At 40.0% G+C, this 18,802-nt stretch overlaps 1 protein-coding gene across 2 annotated transcripts; it reads left to right on the plus strand.

Moving 5' to 3' along the window:
* Positions 1-1,265: 1,265 nt before the first annotated feature.
* On the plus strand, positions 1,266-10,065 carry LOC102194547 (uncharacterized). Of its 2 annotated transcripts, none has more exons than XM_013911622.1 (6): positions 1,266-1,724; positions 2,111-2,286; positions 2,944-3,309; positions 7,145-7,384; positions 9,113-9,209; positions 9,532-10,065. In XM_013911622.1, exons 2-6 carry the CDS (start codon positions 2,187-2,189, stop codon positions 9,590-9,592), a joined length of 864 nt encoding a protein of 287 aa, XP_013767076.1. In that variant the 5' UTR covers positions 1,266-1,724; positions 2,111-2,186; the 3' UTR covers positions 9,593-10,065. The 2 variants fall into 2 exon arrangements, with proteins under 2 accessions (XP_013767076.1, XP_005736121.1); XM_005736064.1 differs by having other exon boundaries at positions 1,267-1,724; positions 2,227-2,286.
* The last annotated feature ends 8,737 nt before the right edge of the window (positions 10,066-18,802 follow it).

An 18,802-nucleotide genomic window follows, 5' to 3' on the forward strand; every position in this document is an offset into this window, starting at 1 on the left:
CTGGCCCCACCTTATCATGCGAATTCCTGAGGTCAGATGGCCCAGGATGTGAGTGGGCATTTTTCTTCCGGTAGGTGATCTCAGGTCAGCACAGTGGTTAAGATGCAAGACTGAGATGCTTTAGACATGTGCAGAGGAGGGCTACCAGGGAAAGGATATTGAATATGGAGCTGCCAGGCAATTGAAAAAAAATTAAACCACAGGGGAGATTTGTGGATGTAGTGCAACGGGTTGACAGAGGAGAATGTAAGGGAGAGAGGGTGAGATAGGAGATGTGGCGACCCCTATAGGGAGCAGTCGAAAGAAGAAGACATGATCCCCTAGAGCACCAGATAAAATCATATAATTGCACCATCTTTACACATTTGAGTCTTTGATTCAGCTGCTCGCTTGTGCAGTAACACATTAGCAAACTGAAACAACCCCAGCAAGTAATTCATTTGCATATGGAGCCAGAAGCTTATAGATGATGTCTGCTGAGGAAGAAGAAGGAAAAAAAGAAAAAAAAAAGCTGATATGAGGGCTAACAGTGTTGATATTTTTCAGCTGTTGTATTAGTGCCACCCACTGGTTAATTCCAACTAACAGCACTTTTCTGTAGACTCAGTGGGGGCCACAGCTGTGATTCCCATGATTATTCGTAAATCCTTTGCAAATACAAATGGTTTTATAATCATTTTTAAATCGCTCATTATATCCGTGCCCCAGGATGTGCTCCCCAAAGTGAGAAACTGTGGCACTAACCTCTGAATAAGTGATGTCATTATGCTTCAGTGCTCTAGTGGTGTAAGAGACACGTGTGGCAAAACAATCTCGTGTCAGAGCTGGTTCGGAGGCTGTTGTGGCGCTTTCGATCATATCAAATCATCTTGTTTGATGGATTCATTTGTATCCGCTTGCAGTTTTCTTTAAAACAGCTGGCGATCAGATTTTAACACAAAGCTAAACTTTCCCAGGGAATGAAATCGCTGGCATTCCCCTTAACGTGCTTGAAGAGGTTTCTCAGTTGCAAGCAAGGGACAATTATTGGAAGAAATAAAAATAGAGTAAATCGTGTATTAGTTCCTCTTTACAATTCAACACCAAAACAATGCATTGTGTCTGCAGGGCAACTAGTGTTCGTGCCGGATAAGAAGCCTGCAGTACAAAACCTATTTTGTAAGAATGCGTTTCAACATTGTCAGTGATTTCCTTCCAAAGAAAGCCATTTCTTTTTATCACTATTAACAAACAGCTCAGAAGCAGCTGTGTGAAAATCTAGAATCAAATATGCTGTATTGTCCAGGGAGCGTATGCTAGAACACAGGCCCAGGAAAGGAGCAGGGTGGTGCTTATAATAAAAAGGGGGTGGTTTTACAATAGACAGTTCAACTTATTTAAAGCACAAAGCAGAAAAGAGCATTGACTGTACAGGAAGTGGTGGTGGGGTGGGAGGTAGACTGTTGGAAAAGAAAATGACGCCTACGTGACACACAAGGGTTGGACATGACGAGAAGGGGGAAAAGGCCAGAGAGAAGAGAAGAAGCTCCAGAAGACATCTGGCTTTACTGCTGTTTCAAACTGGAATATTTCTTACAATGGCAAGCCCTTTAAAGGTATTGCGGTGTTTTGGGCCATAATTCTTCTCACTGAGGTGAACTGCGCTGCACTTTAACCTCTAAGAAAGTCAATACAGAGCAGAAGACCTCTGACTCAACTGTGCTGTCTGTCTCGGGTTTAGAAAGGTAGGTGAGTCCCGCTGCAGAGGGTTTTGATGTGGATAACTTCAAGGTAAACAAAAAGGGGAATTCTAGGTTATATTTAATGCATGCAGGTTGGGTTGTGTTCTTGCACCGTTATCTCTGTTCTCTCTCTGTGTTTTCCTGTAGCAGCTGTGCTTGAGGGGCTTCATTTTAGTTTTGGCAGCAGACGTGTCCCGGTTTTGTTCCAACTTCTGATTTTACTGCAGTCTGCAATGCCAATACTGTTGTTCTTTGGATACTTCACAAATAAATTAAGAGGGGAGAAAAAAAAAGAATACCCTAAACATTTGGCTTACATTTTTTTAATAGAAGGACATGCTGGCTGTAATTGTTTTTGCTCTCATTTTAATTTCACATTTTCTCTGGAGGTGGTGTTATTATTCTTGCTGCAGTGGCACCCCTGCTGCCTGAGTACAGAGGAAATTGTGTGCCGCTGCTGAGGTCATGGACAAATTCCTCTTTCTCTACTCTCCGTCTACATCAGCAGGTGTTATGGATCTACAGTATTTCCTGTGCTGGAGAATTGCCCCACTGTTTCTCTTGAGTAAGCCTTTTTTGTTGTACCCGCCATATTAATGATTTTGTCATTAGGCAGAAAAAAAAAAGCAAAGAAGGGAAAAAGTATTGCTATGTTGCTTTGCCCTTTTTTCTTTGTTCAAGCTGAGACAGTGGCACAGTTTCTGTTCCTCAGCCACACAAAGAATGATCAAAACAACCCTAAGACGTTGCACTGTTACGCAAAAGTGCCTCTTGCGTTAATGACCGCACTTGCATTATTTACGTTTCCCCCATCCTTTGCCTTTCAAGTTAAGACACATGATTAATAGCTCTCATGGTAAATGCACACAGGCTTACCAGGCTTTGACACAGATTTTAGGATATTGATGTGGTTTGATGGATATCACATTAGGCATGGCTGTCATGCATTATAAATCATAACTTGACATTATTTGACAGCAACTAGCTATAGTATATTCATAAAGCGCATACAGAGAAGGATGGCGATGACATATTATGTTATTGTTTGTTTCATTAGCTTTCTATTTTGTTCGTACAATGCAAACACTCCAGAGGCAAAAGTCTGATTGAATACTGCAGGTCTTCATGGCCAGCGCAGTAGAAATATGCACTGTATGAGTCACGTAAGTGAAAGAGGCACAGAAGACGATGTAATAAAGAACAGTGCGATCTTTGTTCTCAGTGCCATGTGGGCTCCATTGTATGTCAGTGCACATCCTCAATGAAGAGCCGGTGTATGTAATCCCCGGATCCAGCCTGGATCTGAAAGCCCAGATCAAGCGTGGTCACCTGGAAGACATCTCCACAATAACCTGGGAACACGAGCCGGAAACGGGGTTTAATATTGAGAGAGTGACACTGGCCACGTGCTCTGGCAGGAGTCTCAAGTGTGCTGGTACGAGGCCAAATGTCCGTGTGAGCACCGAGCAGCAGGAGACGACACTCCAGATTAATGGATACACCACAGCGGACAGCGGCGTGTACAGTCTGACTGTGACAGATCGCCAAGGAGCCAACACCTCCACACAATGCATCGTCAGGGAATACGGTACAGTATGACAACCGGCACGTGAGAGGATTTATTGTGACAGCCTTAGATAAATCCCCTTTTGTTAGTAAATTATGTGCACAGTCACTTTAGTATGCTGTCCATTTATCCAGGTCCCCACTCCACAAAGGCTTGTTGTAATAGACGTTATGGAGAAATTTAAAGACACTGCTGGTACAGTGCAGGGATACACAACTGCTCGAGTGTTAAGATGCTCTATATTTACTATAGTTGATCATTTATTTCAAATTATGAGCATTTAAAGGTTGTAGCGTAACCCCTCACTGACTCTGGTTCTGACGGAAGTTTCTTCCTGTTAGAAGGGAGTTTTTCCTTCCCACTGTCGCCAAGTGCTTGCTAAAAGGGGGGCGTTTAGTTGTTGGGGTTTCCTCTCTATTAATGTAGAGTCTTTACCTTACAATATTAAGTACCTTAAAGTGTCTGATGTTGTCATTTGGAAGCTTATAAATAAAACTTCAGGTTCAAGTTGACTTCCTACCAATCTCGGTACCTCCAGGAGCAGCTGGTCAGCTGACCTGAGAGACCGACAGGGTGTGTGGAGATGAAAAAGCTTAGAGAGGCCAGGCGGGGCAAGACTGTGAAGCATTTAAAAATAAACATAAGAATTTCAAAACTCTAAAAGACACAGGCAGTGTAGTGAGGCCAGGACAGGGGTTATATGCATTCTTTTACGAGTTCCTGTTAGGAGTCGTGCAGCAGCATTTTGAACCAGCTGCAGACGTGAGAGCAACGACTGTCTGACCCCTACATAAAGTGCGTTACAGTAGTCCAGGCGGGAAGAAATAAAAGCATGGATCACTGTTTCAAGGTGCTGCCTCGAAAGAAAAGATTTTACTCTTGCCAGTCGCCTTAAATGATAAAAACTGGACTTCACCACTGCTCTGATTTGGTTGTCCAATTTAAAATCACTGTCCAACTTAAAACCAAGATCAGTAACAACAGGTTTAAAATAAACTTCCAGAGGTCCCAAATCTACAGAGGAGGACTCACAGGGACCACTGGGTCCAAACACCAACAACTCTGTTTTCTTTTCATTAAAATTTAAAAAGTTTAGAGCCAACCAAGCTCTAATGTCATCTAGACATGTCATGAGAGGTTTTATGGAGATGCCACCCTTCTGCTTCAGTGGCAAATAAATTTGGCAGTCTTTGGCATAACAATGAAATGCGATCCCATGCCTTCTAAGGATAGAAGCCAGAGGCAATAAATACAGTAAAAACAGTAGTGGCCCTAAAATTGAGCCCTGTGGGACACCGCATGACAGAGGAGCAGAAGATGATTCGGAACCGAGAAGGCTGACAGAGAAAGTTCGATCTGACAAAGAAGACTTAAACCAATTGAGTGCAGTGCCACCAATACCTACTACATCACTTAATCGAGAAATTAGAATATTGTGGTCTACGGTGTCAAAAGCAGCAGTTAGGTCAAGCAAGACAAGGACAACATGGTTACCAGAATCACATGCCAGAAGGATGTCATTAAAAACCCTTAATAATGCAGATTCTGTGCTATGAAGTGTTTTGAAACCTGACTGAAAAACCTCAAAGATGCCATTATCATCTAGAAAATCTTTCAGTTGACTAAAAACGATTTTCTCTAAAACCTTGGAAAGTAAAGGCAGCTTGGAAATAGGCCTATAGTTCGCTAAAACTGTGATCAAGGCCAGGTTTCTTAAGCAGTAGCTGCACTACTGCATGTTTGAAATTTGCAGGAACCACACCAGAAGACAGACTGCTGTTAATAATTTCAAGGACATACTGCCCTATACTAGAAAAATGTCTTAAAAAAATTGTGGAGGAAAAGGATCCCGAGGGGAACCTGTGGGCTTAATATGGCGAACCACATCCTCTAAAGTGGAGAGCGTCACAAGTTCAAACTGAGTAAAAACAATTTTGAATAATAAAAGCCAAGGTATCCTGTTCAATTAGACCTAAAGCAAGTTAGAAAAAGTAGGTTTTTAACAGCATTTTAAAATGATTGAGAGGCTGGTAAGCTAAGTTGATCAAAAGATGAGGAGCCACCACTAAAAAGGCTCGATCACCTCTGCTATTAAGCTTGAATCGGAAACACCTTAAAGCAGTTGCTTCGTAGACGTCAGTGCTCTGGCAGGATTGTAGGGTTGCAAAAGTTCAGTTAAGCAAGGTGGTGCTAAATGACTGAGACTCAGAAACATGTAATAAAAATTTTAATTGGATCTCGAAGTCTGTGTAAGGAGCAAGTGTAACAAGAATATAGGTGATCACGTCATTTCTGTTCTGTCAAAAGGCAAACTTCTGCATTTTGCACATCCCAGAGGCGATGATGAAACGACTGGTCAAAGTCAACATATAAAGAATTGCAATAGTTTAAACAAGAGAGGTAATAAAAGTGTGAATTACTCTCTCAAAGTCATGCAGCGGGAGAGGCCTTCACCTTACTGAGATGCCTTAGTTTAGCAACAGAGCTCACCTGTTTATCAAATTTTGAAGCACTGTCAAAGTGGTAAGAAGCTATAAGACCAATTAGCAGAGAGATACCCATCTAACATGTTGGGTTGCCCAAATAAAATATCTTGCTTTGGTTTTGTTCAGCTTGAGGACAACAATGGTGGGCACAATGAAACATTATAAATAACAGGCAATAGGTTAACTACAAAAAGAAGTGTATGGATTATCTCATAATAAATATTCATTAACAACAGTCCTAATTCTAGATGATACACAACAAAAGTTTTTGCACAGTAATGAATGCAGATAATTAAACACTGATGACTTTGAGGAAAGAATATTACCACCAAGCTACTGTACATATTTTACTGTGTAATCCATTATTTTGCCTTTAACAAGAGACAAGAGACTCATGAGAGGGTATGAATTTTTAAGTATAAATCATTAAGTTAGAAGCGTTTTGATGGTTATATCCACTGATTGTAAAATTATGGTGTAATTACATCCATGCGTCATACCTCCACCTGGTACTTGTTTAAAGGTTCAATACGGCAGCAGTAAATGCTAAAGCAGCAGTAAATTAACATTAAGACGTCCCAGTGTAAAGACATGGGAACAAAAGGTCCTACTACATAGTGGGGCTGCTGGAGAATATACCAACAGTTAGTCGAAATATGAATATAAATGTTGTTTGCTTTAAATTATTTGAATATGTTGCTGCGGCAGTTTATGTAAAACTTGGCCTCTTTACATGAATCTCTCTGAGTAATTATATGAAAGAAAGAATACATCAAATACTCTCCAGCTGACTCTGTTGTGGCCTTTCAAGTGTTAACTCCAATAATTACCAACAGTATAACGAATGTGCTTTAATTTCACAGTAGAAAGCATTGTTTTCTTCTGTTGGTAGATGTCTCATTTAATAATGTAACACTTGGAATTAAATTTGCCTACAGGCTCCACTTTCCCGGTCTTTCTTTTTGCGTTTGTCCCTCTAGACGAATCCAGTCTCCCCGTAGCTTCTGTGCTTTTACTCTCATTTGTCTGCCCTAACAGTATCAATTCATCAGCTCCACTCTTCTCTACATCTGCTCTCTCGGCTTCCAGGGTTTTCCATCATCCCATTCTCCAACATTATGCCTCTCTCTCTGATCTCATTATTGTCTCTGAAACTGAGCCAGTTTCTCCTGACAGCATTAAATGTCTCTCATGATTCTTTGTCTGAGACCCTCTTGGACAGCCGTGTGCCATTATTCTTATTCTATAACAGATAGATGCCCACGGCTGAGCACTTCATATATCCTCTTGTTTCCATCCAGCGCTGCGTTCTTTACCTACATACTTGTCACATATTTCCATATTTCACCTCTGTTTGTCTGTCTTTCCAGAGGCAGTCCACCACGTCTCCGTCAGCATTAACGTGTCCCACTCCTTGCTTGTTTGTACCGAGGCCTGGGGGACTGATCCCAGATTCAGCTGGCGCCACGAGAGTGCCGACATCACCAAGGCGGTGGGCAAAGTCTCCAACAATGGAACAATATTAATTATTACCATTTCTCCACTCTGTGGCCACTTCACCTGCATTGTTAGCAACAAGCTCGGCCATAGTTCCGCCACCTACACTGCAGGTACTGCTTTACCTTTTTTAATCAACACTTATGACATTAACAGTGGAAGTGTAAAGGGAAATATCCCCCCCACAGGGATGAAGCCACTGATAATTATCACGTCTTGGGTCTGTGGGTTATTTTTTAGCTTGGCTTTTGTGGTTCACTGTCACTGTTCTTGACTTAATTTCCAGCTGTTGTTGTCATAAAAAACACTGAACTCTTCCTGTCTGACATCAAAAGACAGACACACAAAGTCAGAGTGAAGCTGATAAATGTGATCCAGCATTTAGCAGCTAAATGGATAAAGGAGACCATAAGAGGTCTAAAAAGGAGTGTGAACATTGGGTTTTTGAACTCTTAAAATATTCTAATTAGAAACTTTTTTTTGGAGTTGGTTTTATAATTTTGAGATGGATCTATTTACTTGAACATTTCTCTTAAAAATCCTCTACATTAATTTGATCGCTGTCTTGTTATCTTGCAAATTGAGACATGCATAAATTTATCATAAAGCAATTTAAAATCATCTATGGCTAGTACCAAGCTGTGCATATGTGTGAATAAAACATTTTTAAGATATTACAAATGCTACATGATCTATAATGCATCATGCAATAGACTCACGTTGCAGTAGACCACTTGATTTTTTATGTGTCAACAAAATGCTTGTAATACTCAGATTTTATCAATAATTTTGATAAACTTTGCACAAAATTAAGGAGGTTTGTGTTTGGTTGATTTTTATTTAATTTTTTTGCAACAGTGCTCCTTGGCAACAAATCTTTCCCTTAAATGGCATCACGTTTGTAAGGAAAATGCGTTTGTGGGTTGAGCAGCAGAGTTGAGCAGCAGAGTTGAGTATGTGGGTTGTGGCCATGAAAAACTTGTCAGAGCTGTTTGTGATTGGCAAGAGAAAAATTGGAAAGTTTTTAATGGACACAGCCCACATACTCAACTCTGCTGCTCAACCCACAAACGCATTTTCCTTACAAACATGGCTTCATTTAAATAAGCAGGTTTTTCAAGGTGTACGATTTATTGGCAAGAAATAATCTACCAAATACAAATTTCTTTACTTTTTGTGTTTATATATAAAAATATACTCTCGTGGACTTAAGTCAGAGTTATCTTTGACTTGTAATGCAGCACTTTTTTCATGGTCATACTGCATTTACTTGGGATCTAAATCCACATTTCTCCACATGAGATTAAAAAACTCAATGCTTGATCCCCATTTGGCTGGAGCAGGCGGTTCGATGTAAAGGTGGCTACGCCTGTTGACACTTTATTTAAAGCCCACCGTGCTGTGTCATGGATATTCAGGAATCGGACTCCTGTACATAATGCATTGTGTCTATTGAAGCTGTGTCCTGATTACGCTTCTGTTCTGTTCTGTGTATTGTATCACCGGTGGTGTTTCAGCGATAAAGGATTTTCCAGAGTGCAATCAATAAATCACTACCAACACTACTGCCACTGCCGCTACCACTGCTGCTAAACAGGCAAGACAAATGCAATTCCTCGTATCTGCCAAGAGGCATGATGATCCAGCGACAGTCAGGGTATTTTAGATGCCTCCTGTTATCCCTTGGTGTTCCAGTCAGTTTAGTGACTGTGTGGAGTTGTTGCAGGGGACCTCTTTGCCCTCTAAGAACAGCCATGCCAGATGACCTCTGTTTTTTTTGTCTCTTTGGGTTTGTTTTTCTTTGTTCCTCCTCTCATCGGCTGTTTTTTCCTGGTTGACAGCACCTTGTGAGACCGAGAACAGAAGTGCGACGGCAGCTGTAGTCTGTCTCCTGCTCCTGCTGAGTTTAGGAGGAGTGCTCGCATTTCTGCTGTGGAGGTACGGTAAAGCACACAGTCACTGGCAGACACAAGCACAAATCTCATTTCAGGCTATGCTCAGTTGATAAAGCCATATGCAGCGAGAAAATAAGACACTGGTAGTGGATGCTTTAGAAAACGACAAGGAAAAAAAAAAAAAGGTGATGGTACAGAATGAAACAGCAAAATGTGACACGGTGTCCTCCCACACAATACTGTGCAAACATGAGGCGTGACAGGCCAGCCTGCGTCTGCTGACAAAACAATTGTCATTTTTACTCGAGCCAGTGTACAGTTTGTCACTGTTGCTGCACTAAATTGAACACTTGGTTTCTTTTCAGGAGGTACAGGCACAATAACAGAGGAGAAAGGCTGCACGAGCATTTAGATGACACCATCTAAAAAAAAAAGTGCCTGAGCCACATTATGCTGCTCAGGTGTCTCAGAGAGGAGAACAGGAAGAGCACTGGCCTATGGGGGAGGGCCTTCCTGTCCTGTGAGCACTATGACCTTTCACTGCACTGAAACAATGTGAAGAGCGAACCGCTTCTGGACAGATAAAAAAAAATATATATATAAAAAAGTGGATATGTGGATTGAAGGGCCAGCCTTATACTGCCTCCCGCTGGGCTTTACCTGAAACTGTTCAATAAGCATTCATTTTGTAACCTTGTGTTAACTAAGCTGTATGCTTAAAATATGCTGTAAAATATTGCCTTTATGCTGAAATCCCTCTACGTAATGTGATGGAAATCAACAGATCACAAAGATTGTTTAAATTAACGGTGCTTTTTGTTATTTTATTTCCTTCAAGCATGTATTTTCACAGATATGCGACAAGCTTATCAGCCTTCCAATAAAGTTTGAAAGCAGGATTTGGCGTCTTTATGAAAAAACAAACACTGTGAATGAAAACTGTAATCACTGATGGTCATGTGATTATTAATTTGAGGAAAAATTGTATTTGGTTTGTTTGAAATACTTGGAGAAGCAAACATTTGATCCTCTTTGATACTTAGTAAAAACTCTACTTGAATAACACCGAGAGACAAAAATATCTTTTTCAATCCATGTGATGTTCTACTGTGGAATAAGAGAGTAAGCCCTTGGCACCAGAAGCTACTTTTACCCCCTTTAGCTAAAATACATTCTGGCAGGTTTCTTTGCATAATTATCCAGACTCTGACATCAGCTTAGTGAAAATTTTACCCGCCTTCCATGCAAAATTCCTTTAGAGGCAAGATCTTTAAGAGTTTTCATGCAGTTTTTGTGGTTTTCACATCCTTCCATTTCCTCGTTTTGAGTCATTCCCTGGTGGACTTGCTAGTGTGCTTTGGATCATTATCCTTCCAAAATACCTACTTGCTGCTTAATTTTTCAGGCAAATGGGCTAACATTTTATTCAAGTGCAATTTAATATGATGTAGAATTTAGAGCTGAATCAATGACCATGAGCTGCCCAGTCCCCGAGGCAGCAAAGCAACTCCGGACCATACTTCATAGATGCCTCGTGGTTCTTATCCTGAGAGGCTGTCTTTGGTCTGCACCAAACAACTCTTATCTTTGATTTGTCTGTCCAGAGCACATTATTCCAGAAGGCCTGGTCTTTTCTCACTGTCAAACTGCAGTTTATCTTTTGCTTGGCACACCTCCCATACAGGTCAGATTTGTACAATCATTTTTTGATTTTAAATACCTACAATGATGCCAGCAGTTTCGAGAATTACCTGCAGATCCTGAGATGAAAATCACGTTTCGTTTTTTTGTTACAACTGAAATTGGGGGCTGAAATTGCTCAGGTAGCCGTGACTGGACAAACCGGCTGTGGTTTGAAATCTATGCCAGCTGTAGATGATTTTCCTAAATTCATTTTTTCAAAAATCACTGCCAAGCTTATAGCCATCTACAATCTTTTTTAAGAGGCTAAGGGAAGAGCTTTCCATATCATGACATGATCACGCTCTACACATTTTAACAACAAAAAGAACACCATATCAGTGTGTGAGGTTTAAATTAAACAGGTCCCACCTGTCACTACTTAAGGATATTCTAATCAGCAGAACATAATCTGGGGCACTGATTATACCTTTATGTGTTTGAAGGTGTGATAAAGGTAGAGGTGTACTTCTTCCATGTGACTCATCCATTTGTTTCAGGTACTGTCACTTTCCACCACAGTTCAAAGACATGTTTGGTTAACCAGTAACGTAGTCCCCCTGCAAGCCTACGGGTTAACAGGATAAGTGGTTAAGAGGATGGATGGATGGCCTTTATTAAACCAAACACATATTTATGCACAAATTTATTATTAAAGTAACCAAGAAGCAAAATTCACTCAAATTCAGTTTTATTTATATAACACCACTCAAAGCGCTTTATATTGCAAGGTGAAGAACCTGCAACCTTAGAGGGAAAAACTCAACAATCAGACAGCCTGCTATAAGCTAGCACTTGGTGACAGTGGAAAGGAAAAACTCCACTTTAACAGATACATCTAGCAGAACCAGCCTCAGGGAGGGGCAACCATCTGCCATGACTGATTGGGGGTGAGTGGAACAGAAAAGAAGTCACGAAGAAGACGTCATGTAAAGAAACGGATGATAAAAGTGTAAAATAGTAATAACATAAAAGCCTGATGAGTACATATGAGATTGTCTAACAAGAGACAACTTGAAACCTCTGGATTGTTTATTTTAGGTAGTGAACACAGGTTGAATCAGTGCATTCAGTCCAGTGGAGGTCCCAGCCCACTATGAGTTCAACTTGTGTGATTAGGAGAGTAAATTTATCCTCTGGGATTCCTGTTAGGTTCAGTTTTGTTTTTGTTTTTCTTCCTCTGGCTGAATGAAGTGTTCTTGGTGTTCATCCAGAAAGCTGATTGTGTGTGCAAAATAACACTGTGGACACATAATCACTTTCACGGTACACCCATCACGCTAAAATCCTCTAACCTCCAGCAATGTTTTTGCCATGCAGTACAGTGAGTCACACTGAAGGAAAAGGAACCAGAGAGCCAGAGGTGAAGAGGAGGACAAGTTTTATCGGGTGTGGGAGGAAAAAAACGCAATAGAACATCAACATGAAAGTTTAGGTGTGCCTCTGGGACTGTTAGCCAAAGAGTTTCTGCTTTCTATGCCCTGAATATTTCAAAAATATCAAAGAAAAGTCATTCAATTTTCTACAAAAGTCCTCTGTATTGCAAAATCCTAAATTTAAACAGGGATATTAGCTATTAGAGCTTCCAGCTCCCTAAAGCCATATCCAGAGGTAGAAAAGATAATGATGACATATTATGAAAATGGAAAGAAAACCGGAGTTACGAGTGTAGAATACAAATCACACTGCTGAAGTCAGACAGTGTGCACCTGCTTTCTTAATATGCCATGCTGCATGAAACTGAAATGCAGGCTTCACAAGAGTCTGCGAAATGCAAATGTACCCAATGTATGAAGTCTACATAAATAGACTGGACTGGCCCGTGTGCAGAGAATGCATCTGAGGAGCACTGAGTGTATATAAGTGCACAAAACGGAGGAATAACATTTCGCAAATAGCTCTCTCATTCAGATTTGTGCTAAAATCCCGTCTGTCAATAACTCATTAGCACTACTTCCATTGTACTGTTAGCCTACCCTGTGCTACCTTGCATTCGTGTCCCTCCCGCTAGACTACAGAGAAGATGGAGGTGCAGGAGAGGCACATTCATCATCAAGTAGAGAACCTGAATGTTACAAAGCTGAAGCTGGATGTACAAAAAGTGAATGTGTTACAAGACATCCTCAAGGTTGCATAGATCCAAAGGTAATGGAAAGGTTTAAAAAGGAAGGAAAAAGAAAAGTTACCCTGGGAGATAAATCTTTATGTATCATACAGTTTAATGTTGTCTAAAAAGTGAATCATAAATTTACCAATTTACTGCCTCTATAGCCATAATCCTCCAAACAACTGGACCCACTTACTTCAGTGATTAAATCTGCTCCTGTATTTGTCCATCACACAAGGTCATCTGATAAATGTGGCTGAAAATGGGTCAATGGGTGTTTCTTTTTTTCTTTTTTTGTTACTGAAGGTATAAATTAGTAATCCATTTTCAGATTTCCTCTTAGTGATGATGAAACTTTTCAGTAAGAGGGAAGAGGTTTGTGGTTGAGAGACAAAAATAGGCACATCTAAAAGGACGCTACAGAAACAGACTTTATGGAATTTGTTGAGGAAACAAAAAATATCACCAATGGAAAACTGTAAAATAACTATAATAAAATTGCTTCTGTTCTAACATTTTGGCTGCTGTCATGTTGGCTTTTGTTGGAGAAAGAATTGACAAAATTTTCAAGCTTCTTTATCGAGGCTGCGATACTGCATCAAACAGGCACACATATCTGCATATTAGTGATGAATAAAACACTAGAATTACACTCACCAAAACTTAAGTGCAATTTCTTCGATAGTCTGTTAATTTGTCACATAATCCCTCCAAACTGCACATATTATAGTGAGGGCATAGGAATGGAGGAGTTGAAAGAGGAGAAAAGGAAGGGACATATAAAAAGCAAAACCATCAAGCGTGTCCTTTCTTGTCCCGTTGAGCGTTGGGTGCTGTGCATCTGTGGTCCACCTGTCTGCACAGATCATTCAAACCTCAGTCGCTGTGATGGTAATGACCCACAAACCCTGGGCTCGTGTGACCCTTAATCGCTCACGTAATCACGTAATCAATAGTGGGTCAACGAGCCATTAGGCCACTTCCAAAGCTGGCACTCTCCAGTTTTAAAGCTGAAGAAGCCTCTTGGGTTAGAGATGAAACAATCCAGCTGCCTTCTTTTTAAGCCATAATGTGGATGACTGACAACCTATACAGACCAATGACACATTGCAAATAATTAAATTAGGGTTGGAAAGAAAGTTTTAAGTGGTCATTATTCACAGAATTGATTCAGTCGAAACAACTAATCCTTGACGGCTGAGTGCACAGATTCATCATGACACATGCAAACACCAGTTTCCTCTGTTGATCCCAGTTAATAAACATCTGTAATTCCAGCCGAGTTACTCTTACTTTTTCCCATAATTCTGCACATTCATGTTTATAGATGGGACCAGCCAGTGAAGGGCCAATGCCTAGATTTATAATCTAGGCATGCTATGAGCTTCTTAACCTTTTAAACATCAGTTTGACATTTTAGGGAAAGGGGCTTATTTGATGTCTTGCTGAGTATTAGATAAGAAGACTGATAGCACTGTCATATCTGCAAAGTAAATATGAATCCAGAGAACAAGGGAAGCTGGCGCAGAACTCATTGAAAAGCTTGCACTTTTTAAATATTTTTATAAAGTGATTAAGAAAGATATGAGTTCTTTAGTCAGCTTAATAGGTCCTGGTAGGTGGGTCGGCAGACTTCATTAGGCTTTGCATGCGTCTTTCTGTCAATTTGCCCTTGAAAATGAAGTTAAATTCTACCATAACCTGATTACAGGACAGCGCATTAGATAAAAATGCATTTAAGGTTTTCAGCAGATTATTTTTCCACTGAAGAGAAAATGACATTGGGCCTTGACCGTCACTGCAAGTTAGTGTCAACCATTCTAATCAGGGAAGGTGAAAGGCAGATTCGCAGTGATAGCCTTACTTTTTGTAGGCAGAAATAATTAAAATTTACAAAAAGTAGCGGAAAAAATAACAACTCACACAGCTAAGTACAAAAATAAAAATTGCCTCATTTGAACTGAAAACCACCAGCTGCTGGTTGTAAACAAACAGAAGAGTGGTATAGATCTGTCTTCCAGCTCAGAGCGAATAAATGCATTTTCCCAATTATCATTTTGGCTCCAATTTAAAAAGAGATGTCCAGTGAATCAAAGTGCATAAAAATTGATCTACATTACTTATTCCCTTTCCAAAATCTATTAAGAAAGGTTTCTGGGCAGACAGTCAATTTGCATACTCAAAGATAGTAAAGCAGTATTATTAAATCAATATTTGCTGCTGACAGCGCAGATGCCAAATCTCATGCTGGGATGGCCTTCTGCAGTTTGTTGATTCTCTTTCACAGGCTGACTTCTGATAATTCCCTGCGCTACCAGGTCGTTTGTCATTTGTGAGGCAGGAGATATTGGTGTGTGGCCTGGGAGTCAAATGGTTTTTCCCTGCACATCGTACACACTCCTAACAGAAGCACTGAGGGAGGTTAGAGGTAAAATGAACACTCAAAATACAGCGCTGAAAAATAGATGTCAACATGATGTGATATTTTAAAAAAAGAAAGAGGAAGAACTTTACAAATCATGGTAAATATGGGTCTTAGCCACATGTCTGCACATCCTTGTGTATTCTTTTTTGTTTCTGGTTCAGCCCTCGCCCCGGTTTCCTTCAAGTGTCTGACCTCGAACAAATACAGACACCACCTTCACATCCTTTTTGTACACTCTGCATGAGCCCTGGCAGTGAACACGTCTCTCCATCTGTTTCTCAGCCAACCAGAATTTTCCTTGGTGAACTGTTCCCACTTCTGGTGAGAGGTGGAACTGCAGGGTAGATTCTATTCAAGCTGGTGATGAATGCAAAACAAGAAGATGGACAGACATGATTAGTAAAGTCCCATCTGCAATTGAGACTGGATCCTCGAGGTATTGGATCGTATTTCCTCATACAGTCGCTGCCCTGAAGAAGACCAACGATGTGTGTTTTAAATGAACAAAAAGGAATATTAGTGACACTCATTCCTCAGACAAAAACATTTGTGTTACATTTAAGTGTTAGGCCACAATTCATTTCACTGTTTTTAGACAAAACATCACACTGGAGAGGTTTTGTATACACTGCCCATTTTTTCTTTTCTGTGTCCTTTGTGGCACACCATGTTCTACATCATTTTTTACCAAGCAAGCACATCAGCAGGCTTGCTTCTTTTAAAAAGAAAACAATACACTTCTAACAAAACCTTGTTTTTCTTTCTTTTTTAGCTGCTGGGTCAAGGTGTTACGAACAGCATCTAATCACTGATAGGTGATTAAGGAAACCTGGTGTGAAGACAGAAAGACGCAAACTAGAAAAACAAGAATATCAGACGAGCGAAATGCCAGCAAAGGGCAACAAAAAAAAAAGAAAAGATTTATTCCAAAGTTTTTAGTCAAAACAATCGTTAATGATAAGAAAGATGAAAGCGATATATTGTAAAAGAAGAGTGTAAATCTTATTCAGTTATTCAGTGAGCATCAGTGCAGCTCCAGGGTGGTTCAGTCAGACTGTTTCTGCATTTAATTTCCCTGTAAACTAATTTATATCAAGGGCTTCATCAAAACTGACATCTGATTTCAGTTGGTATTTCTTTTCATTAGAATCTGTTATGGAGCTTATTTGATAGTTCTCACTTTCTAATCAAGTGCTAAATTGCTGGCGCATCAGGAGTTGGCTCTGCACAGTCAAAAATGTAAGAATTATAACCTGTAAGAATCTAAAATACTGGGTTTTTTTGTCATCCAAAATATCTTTTTGGGTGACAGTGCCTCAGTTATCCTATTTTTAGGTTAAAATGGACAAACTCTATCAAAGAACCTGCAAAAGTAAGCTTGTCAGGAGCTGTTTCTAGTGCAAAATCAATCAGTATTTCACTTGATAAAGAGCACGACTGCCGTTTAGTGAAACTGCTAAATCTAGATTGCTAAATCTGCAGTTTCTGGATTGTTGGAAGAAAAAGTGACTGCACTACAAGATGTCTAACACACGTACAAAATTCATACACTGTTATCAGGTTTACAGTATGTTGTTCTCAGAGATAGCTGTAAAATTCCACTACCTGCCCATCATTTATGAGAAATTACAAAGTCAGCAAGAGGCTGGTGAAAAATCGTGGAGCATAAGGAGTTCAGTGCTACACTAACTCAGTCAGAGGAGAAATTCCATCCCCTCCACAAACCTCCACAAATCAGTTTATCCCGGACTGTAACTTATTCAACATCCTCCGAGATGTTTCCATTATCTCGTGGATGTCAGGTGTGTCATTCTGATCCTCTCTTCTTCTTCTCCTTTTTATTTTTTTTACCATATTTTTTGCTGGACTTGCAAAAGTTCAGGTCTGTGAAGCATTCTGTGGATCGAAGTTACAATCCACTGTCACATAAATTTAAATTAAGGACGCTAAGGTAGCCAGATCCATAACTCAAATGATGATGCGTTGTAATTATTGGCAAACATGTTCACAATATCCTTTATCTGCTTTTTTTGTCAATTTTTGGCTTGTTCTGCTGCTTCCATGTGGTCAGAAAACAAACTGTTGTGACCATTTTTTAACACTCAGGTTAAGTTTAACCCTAAATCTAATTTGGCAGATGCCTGATACGGAACACAGGGATCACCGATTGACTAAAAAAAAATACAGAAGGATTTTCTGGTTGGCATTTAGTGTCAATTAAGCCTTTAACAGTTGGTTTTGTCACAGTCCTGCTGTAACATCATGAGAGATGAATGTGTTTTCTCTCAGGCGGAGAGAAAGTGTGACAGCTGCATTTAGGCCCGCAGAGGGGCGTCTGTTTGACTAAACGGCGGCTCTGCCTTATTTAAATGATATACGGAAATTAACACCATCATTTTGTCGATTTGATATAGTTGGGCGCACAGGGACTGACAGTTAGGATGTGAGCATAATAAGTGTTTAGTCCCACCCTGCAGAGCGCCTGATTTCTTGCAGAGAATCCATCTCGCCATGTTTTTAATGATGTTGCGGCTCAGAGATGATCATTTTCTGTTTTACTGTTGTTCTGTCATCAGGCTGCTGTAGCTTAATGCTTCCCCAGTTTCTTCCAACAATTTTTTTTTATTGTTTTAAATGTGAAGAAACAAAAAATATGATAATAAATTTGTTATGCAGTTTAGGATGGGTATAAATGACAACTTCTCAAATACCAATCAAACAAATAAATGAAATTCTTGCTGTCATAAAAGAAAATGTGCAGTAAAAAAAAAAAATCATAGTTAATGTTACAAGAGCTCAGTGTTGCTCTAAATTCATGCAGACTGTGCATTTTTGACACCAGAACAAAGTAAAATGGGGGGAAAAAAAGTAAAAACTTGATTGGGATTTTTTTTTCCCCACCAAAAGTATTAAACCAACAAGCTCATCATTTACAGCTAACAGGGAAAATCTCAGTAAATGCAAAAAGGGTTGCATGTGCAGATTACTGAAGTTCCAAGGCTGGTGCAATAAATGCATGCGTAAATAAATCAAATAAAACAAAATAAACCGTCTGCATGAAGGAATGCATTTCAGTGAGTTTGCAGGGTGCTGCTTTAATTCCCACACAGGTGTTTTCAGTCACTGTGGTTAATTATACCTCTGCTCAGGCAGGGCTGCCCTGTTGGGAATTACGTGAGATCAAACGTCATGTACCAACATTAACTATAAAGACATAAATTTGTGTCAGGGGAAGCACACAATCAGATTTTTAGCTTGTTCCCGTCAACAGATATCAGAGAGAGTAAGTGATAGCAGCTCCGTTACCATAGCTGCGCAGAGGCATCAGGAAGGCTTGTCAATAATCCTTCCCGTTTACAGTGTTTTTCAGGCACTCACTTTTATCCTCATGAATAGGGATGGGTATCGTTTAGGTTTTATCCGA

This window comes from Pundamilia nyererei, unplaced genomic scaffold (assembly GCF_000239375.1).
Source record: "Pundamilia nyererei isolate P.nyererei 1_Seehausen unplaced genomic scaffold, PunNye1.0 scaffold00067, whole genome shotgun sequence".
Classification (NCBI taxonomy): Eukaryota; Metazoa; Chordata; class Actinopteri; order Cichliformes; family Cichlidae; genus Pundamilia; species Pundamilia nyererei.